The following is an 11,698-nucleotide window of genomic DNA, read 5'->3' as shown; positions in this document are numbered from 1 at the left end:
ATAAAATTTATAAATATTTAAATGTCTAATGTGAATAATAAATTAAACTTCAAATCCCCCTATACATTAAAAGAGAAGTCACTTTAGTGATTTTTGCTGAGGTGGCACTCATATAGAGCTTCGCAGGAAAAACGTTATAATTCTATTGGCTGGATTTTTTGAATTTTTCTTTTTCATTTATTTTAATCAATCACTTATGTAGACAAGCCCAAAACTATTGTTGATTTCGTTAAGTCCATATATAGCTAGGGGATAATAATTATCGATTTAGTTTAGCCTTGGGTACCCGTTCGGGTTCGGATCGAGTATTTCGGATTTTCGGGTATTTCGGTATAGAGGTGTAGAACCCGTTCGGGTATTTCTGTACTTCGTGTCGGGTTCGGGTATTTTTAGTTCGGATTCGGTTATTTCGGATCTGGTTCGGATATTTAGATTTTGAAAAAAAAAATTAAAATTTTCATTTCTCAAGTTTCTTATATTTAAAAATATAACTTTCAGTTAACTAATTTTTTATTTTTAATAGATTGAATAGTTAATAGATTTAGACATAACATTTCAAAATTAAAAAGGCATTAATTTAATTATTTTTTAAAAATTTCGGACGTAACTTTCAGTTAACTAATTTTTATTTATTTAATTTTGCTCTAAAATTTAAGGTAAGACTAAAATCATTTAACATCACTTGCCGTATAATCTACAGAATAACAATTTATGGAAACTGATTCTCGAAATTATAGAAAGATTAATAATGTTTTATTTATTACTTTTAATATTTATAAACTATAAAATATAATGAACGAAATTTTATATAAGATAATTATAATTGTTTTATACTCTACTTGATGAATTGTATTCGAATATAATTTATTTTAAATATTAAAAAATTCAAACATGTTTATTAATATTATTTTTAAATTATTTATAGTTGTTTAAAGAATAAATTTTAAAATAATTTTAAAATAATTTACAGAATTTTATAAATTATTAATAAAATTAAATTTACTTTATATTGAATATTTGTTGATATTTCATGGCGGAAAGACAATCAACCTTATGGGAAGGAAAAAATTCAGAATCTTCAACAAGCTTTGGAAGATGTACAAACAGATAACAATAGATCCCAAGAGGATATTATTGAGATTTCCAGGAAATTACAGGAGGCCTATAAGGATGAGGAGGAGTATTGGCATCAGAAAAGTCGAAATATGTGGTACTCATCCGGGGATTTGAATACTAAGTTTTATCATGCTTTAACAAAACAACGGCGTATCCGAAATAAAATAGTGGGCCTCTATGATGATGCGGGTAATTGGATCACAGATGAGAACGGTGTTGAGAAGGTGGCGGTAGATTATTTTGATGGTTTGTTTAATTCTACTAATCCTACGGAGTTTGATAGTTTCTTGGAGGAGATAGGACCATCAATTTCTCCTCAGATGAATCAAAGGCTATTGAAGTTAGCAACAGAGGAAGAAGTGAGACAAGCTTTATTTATGATGCATCCGGAGAAAGCGCCAGGTCCGGATGGAATGACAGCTCTTTTTTTTCAGCGTTCCTGGCATGTTATTAAAAAAGATGTGGTCGAGCTGGTGAATAATTTTTTGAGATCAGGTGATTTGGATCCAAGGCTGAATATAACTAATATTTGTATGATACCAAAAGTGGAGAGACCGACAAGGATGACGGAACTGAGACCAATAAGTCTTTGTAATGTGGGCTATAAAATAATTTCGAAGGTTTTGTGTCAAAGGCTGAAAAGTTGTCTTCCCAGACTAATCTCAGAGACACAATCGGCTTTTGTGGCAGGAAGGTTAATTTCAGATAATATTCTTATCGCGCAGGAAATGTTTCATGGTTTGAGAGCCAATAAGTCTTGTCAAAATAAGTTTATGGCAATAAAAACAGATATGAGTAAGGCATATGATCGGATAGAGTGGAATTTTATTGCGGCTCTCCTTCAAAAAATGGGTTTTGATCCTCATTGGATTAAATTAATGCGAGAGTGTGTCTCTTCGGTTCAATATAGGGTGCTTCTCAATGGGCAGCCACGAGGTGTAATTATTCCCCAGCGTGGATTACGTCAAGGAGATCCTTTATCCCCTTACTTATTTATTATGTGTACGGAGGCGTTAATTTCAAATATTAAAAAGGCGGAGCGGATGAAACAATTAACCGGTATGAAAGTGGCAAGAGCTTGCCCTGCAATCTCTCATTTGTTATTCGCAGATGATAGTTTGTTCTTTTGTAAGGCAAACATGGAAGAGTGTCAAACTATACTCAGGATTCTAAAGGAATATGAGACCGTCTCTGGACAACAAATTAATTTCCAGAAATCCTCAATTCAATTTGGACATAAGATTGATGAAGATAGTCGTCAAGAATTGAGGGATATCTTAGGAATTCAGAATTTAGGTGGAATGGGATCTTATTTAGGCCTGCCCGAAAGCCTAGGAGGTTCTAAGGTACAAGTGTTTGGATTCGTACAAGAACGGTTAAATAATAGGGTTAATGGATGGAGTTTTAGATTTTTTACTAAGGGCGGCAAGGAGGTGATTATTAAATCGGTGATTACGGCTCTGCCAAACCATGTGATGTCTGTATATCGGTTACCGAAAACGACTGTGAAGAAGCTAACGGGTGCTGTTGCGCAGTTTTGGTGGAGTCCAGGAGGTAGTACAAGAGGTATGCATTGGAAATCATGGGATAAATTGTGTGTCCATAAAGATAATGGTGGGTTAGGTTTTAAGGACTTGACTGATTTTAATACGGCCATGCTTGGGAAGCAACTGTGGCGGCTGCTCGAGAAGCCAAATTCTCTTTTTTCTCGAGTTTTTAAAGGACGGTATTACAGGAATGCTTCACCCCTGGATCCGATTCGCTCATATTCCCCGTCATATGGCTGGAGGAGTATTACTTCTGCTAGATCTCTGGTTTGTAAAGGACTAATTAAAAGGGTGGGAACAGGATCATCTAGGAATGATCCATGGCTCCCATCCACTCGCCCGAGACCAGCTAACAAAAACCTTCATAATAGTTACCCGGAGCTCACAGTGGATTCTCTCATTAATTCGGAATCCCGCACATGGAATTTACAGGCAATTAGGGATTTGGTGGATCCACACGATGCAAAAATAATCGAAAGTATACCATTGTGTAGAAATCGGATGGAAGATAGGAATGGATGGCATTTCACCAAGAATGGGAAATATACAGTACAATCAGGGTACCAAGTGGAAAGGATTTATCCTGATAAGGAAAAGCCACCAGAATTTTATGGGCCCAATGTTGATATACTTAAAGCTTTCTGCTGGAAAGTGAGGTGTCCTCCAAAGTTTAAGCATTTTTTATGGCAGTTGATATCAGGATGTATGGCGGTAACGAAAAATCTAAGGGCAAGAGGAATACAAGGAGATACGTGCTGTGCACGGTGTGGTGATCCTGAAGAATCAATAAACCATGTGTTTTTTGAATGTCCCCCAGCTCGTCAAGTCTGGGCACTATCTAAAATTCCATCAAATCCGAATATTTTTCCTATTGGCTCTCTTTTTGCTAATATGGACCATCTATTTTGGAGAGTTAATCCAAAGATGGAGGATCATCAGTTTGCATGGATACTATGGTACATTTGGAAGGGTCGAAACAATAAAGTATTCAGTAATCTTGATATTGATCCCAGGGAAACACTTCGATTAGCAGAAGTAGAATCAACACTTTGGGCTGAGGCACAGGTTAGTAACAACAGGTGTGCACAAGAAGTACAAGTTAGGCCTAACGTAGGAACCACAGGAAGATGGTGTTTCACAGATGGTTCTTGGAAAGATAACGACCTATTTTCAGGACAAGGTTGGCTCAGTACATTATCAGGGTTTGATGGTTTACTAGGAGCAAGGAATGTAAGGGCTTGTCTTTCACCGCTTCATTCGGAGATGGAGGCATTAATTTGGGCAATGGAATGCATGAGAAACTTAAGACAGTTTCAGGTTACGTTTGCAACGGATTGTTCTCAATTGGTGAAGATGGTTTCGGAACCAGAAGAATGGCCAGCATTTGAAAGCTACCTGGAAGATATTAAGCTGTTGAGAAGAAGTTTCGTCAACTCAGATATTGTTCATGTACCTAGGACGGAGAATACAAGAGCGGATAGTTTGGCACGTAGTGCTCGGCAACAACCGTCTTTCGTCGTACACATGGATTCAGAGTTACCACTTTGGTTTACAGGGTCTATATGAGTCTGTAATCTTTTTGCTGTCAAAAAAAAAAAAAAGAATATTTGTTTATTGTTAAATATTTTTTAGAATTTCTTTTTGATTTATTTTTTCCATCGACACTACTAAAAAAAAAGCCCTCTAAATACTTACCTTATTTTGTAATTTCGATATATCATTTAATTCATCGATCCCACTATAATAGGAAAGTACCAGTGAATACAAATTGCAAGGAAAAACATAATTTAATGACCAATTAACATCACTTTCCTAATGACTTACATAATATTATTAATAACTATTTATGGTAACTAATTGTCGAAAGTATGGTATATAAATCCATTTTATTAATTAAAATAAATATTTTGGATTCCAAATGACTTACATAATATTATTAATAACTATTTATGGTAATTAATTGTCGAAAGTATGGTATATAAAGTCATTTTATCAATTCAAGTAAATATTTTGGTTTATTATTTTATGTAATCTATAGATATATTAGAATATAAAGTCATTTTATCAAATCAAATAATTTATTTTAATTCATCGATCCCCTGTAAAAGGAAAGTAATATTGAATACTGATTGAAAATGAAAAAATAATTTAATCCCTCTATTAACATTACTTTCACAACAATATTAGTTAATACATGTAATAATTAGTTTACTTATTATAAATGGAAAGAATTCTCTTGATTTTGTTGATTGATTTTTTAGAATTTCTTTTTTGATTTATTTTAATCATCGACACTACTAAAAATGAAATCACTTTAATACTTAACTTTTGTGTTTTCTCGATTCAAAGAACATCTTTTTGCGATCATTTCTCTGTTTAATTCATTAAATACTCACTAAATATTTTAGATGTTAGAGAAACGAAATTAATTGACAAGATATTTTCTCTCCTAAAATCATGCATTTAAAACTTAATATTTATGGTGAGACTTGTCAACCAAAATTCTGGTGCAATCTATTCACGAGATGTTCTCCTTTAGCTTTATTAACAAGATATTCCAAAAATAATATTACCTTATAAGTATAAGTTTTATTGAGAATTTATTAAAGAATATTCTACTTCTTAGCTTATCATGTAAGCTAAATCAATGAGAAACGTCTACCAACTTACAATAAATAAGACATTCACAGTAGAAGAAACGAAATAATTGAACTTTGTATTCTGAACTTTTAATGTTAATAATGTTCTGAACTTTTTTTTCTTCTTATTTTAGAACATTAAGCTTTTATATTTCATGAGAGCTGAATTTTCTTTTGGTTTATATGCAGATACCCTATTATGACGATTTCTCCACTGAAGCTATATATGATTTGATTGTACACCTCTTTGATATATCATTTCGATAACATCTTTGTTCTTCAATCTGGTAAAAACATTTTTACTCAATTTGATAACATCTCTCAGCTAAATCATTTCAATAGCATCTTTTTGTGCTGCGAATATTTTTTTTTTTTTGATTTTTAGATTTATATTATTGTTTAGAATTATAAGCTTATATATACACATATTTGTTTTTTGGTTTGCTGATTGTGGTTTTGTTTTATATTTTTTCAGAGATGATTTGAGAGAAGTTGTCATTTTCCAGACCTCTAAGAGTTCACCATTCCGATCTTGCAAAAGATGTGCACTTAGAATGGTATTTTCTCTACTGTACATCAAAATTGGATAATCAATTATATTTTTAAAATATCTATAGTAGGATGGTATTTTCTCTACTGAAATAATATCTTATTTCCTAATCTCATACTTTAATATTTAAACTTTAAGGACAAGATTTGTTAATTAAATCATTAGTGTAAACTACTCCCGAGATATTATCTTTTTTATATTTAAAATGTAATTTTAGTAACAATATATTCCATAAATCATCCTAACTTATAGGTAGATACATTTTTAAAATTAACTAGATTTTGACCCGCCCTTTTTATGTCCTTTTCAAATTCTATAAATTCTAAAATTTTAAGTTCTGTTATGTCATAGCTAATCTTCTCAACGGCTACACAAAGCCATGCCTAAAAGTCATTCTTCTCATGCCTTATTTTGGGGTCACAAATTTTTAAAAATTATAGTTTAATGGTTTAGACTTTTTGTTGTAAAAAACACTTCGAGGAGAGTTCAACTAATTCACTTTCTGAACTTAACTATTTTATCTATATGATATAAGCATATTTATATTATAAATTTATTTTTAACAGTTTTAGATTTGTGTATTTGGTAAAAATGATATATATATATAAGTTATATATAGTTATAAATAAGTTTATTTTTGAAACTTGCCTTTAAGTCCTAAAATCATTCTCATGGCACTGCGGCTAGGTCTCATGTCTTCCGTAGGAGTGACGGTGAATGTTGCTTCGATCTTCTTGAAGAAGTCCGAGATGTGATTCCAAAATATGCTCATCTTCACTGTTCTTTTCTTAAAATACTTCGGTTCGCGGTTTGGAACCTCAACTCCACTACAATGAAACATATAAATTAATTAACGGTTTTCATCGTTGATCAAGAAACAAAAAAAAATGAAAGTTGGAAGATAGTTAAGGGTCATTTACCTGCAGTAAATGAGAACGAATCATGATTATAGCACTTCCATTCTCTCTTCCTGGTAAATATTTAATTGATTCGTCTTCCGGAGATTCTATGTCAGCACCTCCATTAAAAGAACCGTGTAGCATTGATAGAAAATATATCGAAGATTTTAACACTGCCCTTCTATATGTTTTTGTAAGTACTGTATATGTTTTGTGGGTTTGATTATAATCCTCTATCGATGAATGTGTTTATATAGAGAGAGACTTCAGTGCAATTTTCTTAAAATAATGGTCAATATATTATAGGAATAGAATCATTTAGTTTAGGAAGTCCCTATATTATTGGTGATACAATATATTTTAAAATAGCTAAAAATATAAAACTAATAATTGATACTAATCTCATGAGCAAAATCATAACTACTATATATGGTTTCAAGTTACTATAAAATAGGAACAACGATATTTAATTTAAATATTCCTACAGTATTTAATGGTGTAGTTAATACTTAAATTGTTACCCAAGTTGAAAATCGTGGATTTTAAAACGTCTTGTCTATGATTGGTCGAATATATAATTGTAATATTTAAAATTACATCTAAAAATGGCAGTGGCATTCTATTGTAAATAACTTCAAAAAATAAGGGTAGAATCCTAGGGATTCTACTTTAATAGTATAGATTTGAGAACATTCTATTACATAGCTTATTGTGAAAGCTAAATAGTTTAGTAAAGTCTAGCATTTTATTTATCTTTTGTGTTTTCTCGATTCAAATAACATATTTTTGAGATCATTTCTCTGTTTAATTCATTAAATACTCACTAAATATTTTAGATGTCAGAGAAACGAAATTAATTGACAATATATTTTCTCTCCTAAAATCATGCATTTAAAACTTAATATTTATGGTGAGACTTGTCAACCAAAATTCTGGTGCAATCTATTCACGAGATGTTCTCATTTAGCTTTATTAACAAGATATTCCAAAAATAATATTACCTTATAAGTATAAGTTTTATTGAGAATTTATTAAAGAATATTCTACTTCTTAGTTTATCATGTTTTTATCAAAAGAAAACGTCAGTAGATCAAATTAATTTTTACATGTTCTTTCAGGCTTGAGTTTATCAGAAGATCAAATTAAGAGTTTATCTTTGGCGGAGATTGAATCAATCATGCGTTTGAACGGAAGCTCATTTACATTGTTTAAGTTTTGAAACGTGTTATCAATAGTATACTCTTCTATTGGTTAAGATGTGGCTTTTGTTAGATTTTCTATTAATTAATTTTTTTGTTTTACTTTTGTGGAATTCGTGATATTGTAATGTTGTAAATCAATAATAAAGACATTTTTCTCACTATTAATAGGTGAGAGAGATAGGGAGGGAGAGAGAGGGAGGGAGAGGGAGGGACGGAGATAGAGAGGGAGGGAGAGGGAGGGAGGGAGGAGGGAGGAGGAGAGGGGAGAGAGAGAGAGAGAGAGGGAGAGAGAGGAGAGAGAGAGAGATTAGTGTTTACGGTATATCCAAAAGTTTTGAGTTTATTGTTTATGATTTATCCAGTAAAGCCAAAGGGTTAGAGTATACACAAGGGTTTAAGGTTTACCAAGAGTTTAGAGTTTAAAAATTAATGAATGTAATTTGTATATTTTACAATAAAAAAATAAAAACTAACAGCAAAGTAGATTGCATTATATCTTGAATTAAATAATGTTAAGAAGATTTATAGTTTTCAACCACAAATAATGAATCATAACTATGTGATTATTATACATATAATATATATTATGCATATACATGTCATTGTATGTAAAAATTAACTAACCATGTAAAATTAAACTAATCATAATACTAATATCCGCATATGCGATACAATATCCGCAGTCACTCCATAGAGAGCTGGATATTTAATCGCCGAGTTAATAGTTTTGATAAGCTGACAGAGTCTGATTCGAAAATCACCGACTGCAATTCGTATCTTCTCTCTGCTCAACCCATTTCTAACATTATTTATTCCATCTTTATTACATATTTTGAACTTTTTATTCCATATTTTGAATTTTTTATGTCCTTCATTACATTCTGAAATGGTAAAAGAGAGTTTCAATGGGAATGTAGTGATAATATAAAATATGTTACCTCTGAAACTATACACTATTTATTCCAGATTTTGAAAATAAAATATCTTCTTAAACATATAAATTATTTTGGAACGTTGCAATTATACATACACAATAAATACCTCTTGATACTGAAGTTACTTTGTTCCATCTCGTCCATGTAAAATATTGAGTACCAACATTTTTTTGTACCTGATGCTTTCTCCCAAGGGCGGTGGTATTATGATATAAAATTCGTTACTTATAAAACTATGTACTACTTAGTTAATAATTTGAATATGTTTATGTCCGCACAGGGTGCGGACCGGCCACCTAGTACAAAATAAACCAAAAGTAAAAGATCATTGTAATAAATTGTCAATAACGAAAATAAACTAACACCAAAACACATCAACTAATTTTGGTTCCCTCTACCATCGTTCATTTCATTTTCTTCAGGTGGCATAGTGAAATCTTCATCAAAATCTAAAAATCAAAAATATAAAACTGAAAAGAGAAAACCTAACCTTTTTTTTTAATCACCACCTAATTTCTTAACTGGAAATTTATAATATAAAACATAATCTAAAAACATAATTAAAAACTAAAAAAAAAGATGTTAAAGTTATTTATTGGTTCAACCGATGGTTCGACCGGTATCAGGTTCCGGGTTTTACTGGGTTTTTGCGGGTTTTTGCGGGTTTCTAAATATTGAGTTTTTCACAAAATCCAAACCAGATTTTTTCTGGGTCACCGGGTTTACCAGTTCAACTGCGGGTCTGGGTCGGGTTTCAAAAAATGTTTAAAATAGCTAGATAACATTTAAAACACTAAAAGTACTTAAAATATCAATTAATTATTTGTCCAAATATTCAAACCAAATCAATTTAGATGTTAAGTTTAGGTATTTTGACATACATTATTCAAATTTATATGTAATATATTATTTTTAGTTTAATTTTTTGAGAAATTTAAAGTATATATACATTTATATTATTTTTTTAAATATAAACGGATTATCCAATCTAAACCAAATATGAAAAAATCCAAAACGAACTTGAACTTAAACCAAAATGAATGAATACCTAAATGAAGCGGAAATCTTTAATTCCCAAACAGTAATACACCCAAACTGAATTCAAATGGGTACGAGAATATAAACCTCTAGCTATTCTCTCCTCCAGATATAAAGATATTGACACCACATTCTCTCAGCTCGCCGCCGCTTCTAAAAAGAAGCTTAGCTCCGGTCTAGTGGTTTTGTCGGTGTCGGAGCCCGGAGGCTCCAATCTTTTTCCTATCTTTTTTTTGTCGAGATGCTCGTTGTTCTATGGCTGACAAAGCGTTATCCGTTTTCGTTTCGACGGAAAAGATCACAACTTTACATGGAGCAATGGCGAGACTCACGGCATGATGACGGTGAAGAGGGTCGGCGTTTAGGACTAAATGGCTTCGTCAGATTCAGTTTTCTTCAGATATGTGAAACTTCTTTTTCGGCGACAGCTCGAGTCACGTGGCAGAGCTCAACATACCGTTACCGACGGCCATGCTTTGGATCCAATTAATGGTTAGAGATCGGCACCCCTGAAGCGTTCTTTCGGTTTTGAGGCTGTAGCCAAAGTCCGCTTGTTTAGCCGGGCATGTTTGTCCGTTTTATGGCTAAGTTTCATGACTTAGAATCTGCTGAGACATGAACATAAGGCCAATCTTTTGGACCTTTATGTTGTGTTTGTGTTGATAATGTTGGTTTTGAAGGCATACTTATCTTTTGGAGATAGATAGACTAATTAGGAAATGGAACTCATTTAGTGAAGGTTGTTGCCGTCTTTTTTTGTCCATGTTCAATTATAGGTCTGATGTCTTTTTGTAGGGAGTATGAAATTTTTATTACCAGTCTTTTTTCTAGGGTAATGTATATAATGGTTGCTTGCCGTTGGTTTGTTTCTCCGAGTGTGATACCGAAGAGGTTCAGTTGGCAAGGTTTCATCTTCTTGGTGTGTTAGGAGAGCTTCTTTGTAAGGAATTGGACGTTTTTGATTACGTCACGTCAGTTTCCAAGGCGCATGGACCGAGTAGCGGTTCTCCTTGTTGAGTTTTGAAGCTTCCGGTTCTTGGTCTTACCGTTCGGCGGGCGAAGAAACAACGATAAGTCATGATTTGGGGGTAGAAGTGGAGGTTACTTAGTGGTGGGCTATGGACAGCAGCGGTAACTCCCGATTATTGGCGTTTGCTTAGTTTTAAAGATTGCTAGTAGTTATGTTATATGCTCATGGGTTTGTTAACTGTTTGTTTGGTTCTAGTAGTGGAATATATTTTATTTTATCCTTAAATCACCCGGTGTGGGTTTAATCGTGTGGGTTCTAGTTGCCCCTTTCTATGGATTTTTGTTTATGTGGATATTTCGTTTTGCTGTCAGTTCTATATAAATATTAGTATTTTAATTATGAATGAATTTTAAAGTGGGGAAGGAAAAAAACTACTCTCTCCTCTTTTTATTAGGGTGCAAGGCATGTACTTGTTTTTTTACGTATACTTGATACTTGGTTTGCCTTGAACAAGTAATGAATTTTTTGTCTTGTATTTGACTTGTCAGAAACGAGTACTTGTTATTTCGAGTAGTTGTCCAAAAATATGTTAATTGCAAGTTACTTGCCTTGTTCGATTATTTACTACTTACAAGTATTTATTTATTACTTGGATATATTTCCAAGTTTCTAAAAATTATTTGTTAGATAATATTTTACGAGAGAAGGTTATGAAAGTTTGTTTTATTTACTCGATTTGGTAAAAATACTAGAATTATTTTAAATAAAATATTTACACCTAATATAGAAAAATAAGATGAAA

General features: G+C 32.2%; 1 protein-coding gene across 1 annotated transcript; it reads left to right on the top strand.

Moving 5' to 3' along the window:
- Nucleotides 1-886: 886 nt before the first annotated feature.
- On the top strand, nucleotides 887-11,668 carry LOC117127918. Its single transcript, XM_033278929.1, has one exon. The coding sequence runs from the start codon at nucleotides 1,206-1,208 to the stop codon at nucleotides 4,227-4,229; it is 3,024 nt and encodes a 1,007-aa protein (XP_033134820.1). The 5' UTR covers nucleotides 887-1,205; the 3' UTR covers nucleotides 4,230-11,668.
- The last annotated feature ends 30 nt before the right edge of the window (nucleotides 11,669-11,698 follow it).

The sequence above is a fragment of the Brassica rapa genome, chromosome A09 (assembly GCF_000309985.2).
Source record: "Brassica rapa cultivar Chiifu-401-42 chromosome A09, CAAS_Brap_v3.01, whole genome shotgun sequence".
Classification (NCBI taxonomy): Eukaryota; Viridiplantae; Streptophyta; class Magnoliopsida; order Brassicales; family Brassicaceae; genus Brassica; species Brassica rapa.
Note: the sequence above shows the minus strand (reverse complement) of the source record. Positions and strands in the feature narration are given on the sequence as shown.

Coding starts and splice junctions, on each gene's coding strand:
- LOC117127918 (XM_033278929.1), top strand. CDS start 1,206: ATGTGGTACTCATCCGGGGATTTGAATACTAAGTTTTATCATGCTTTA.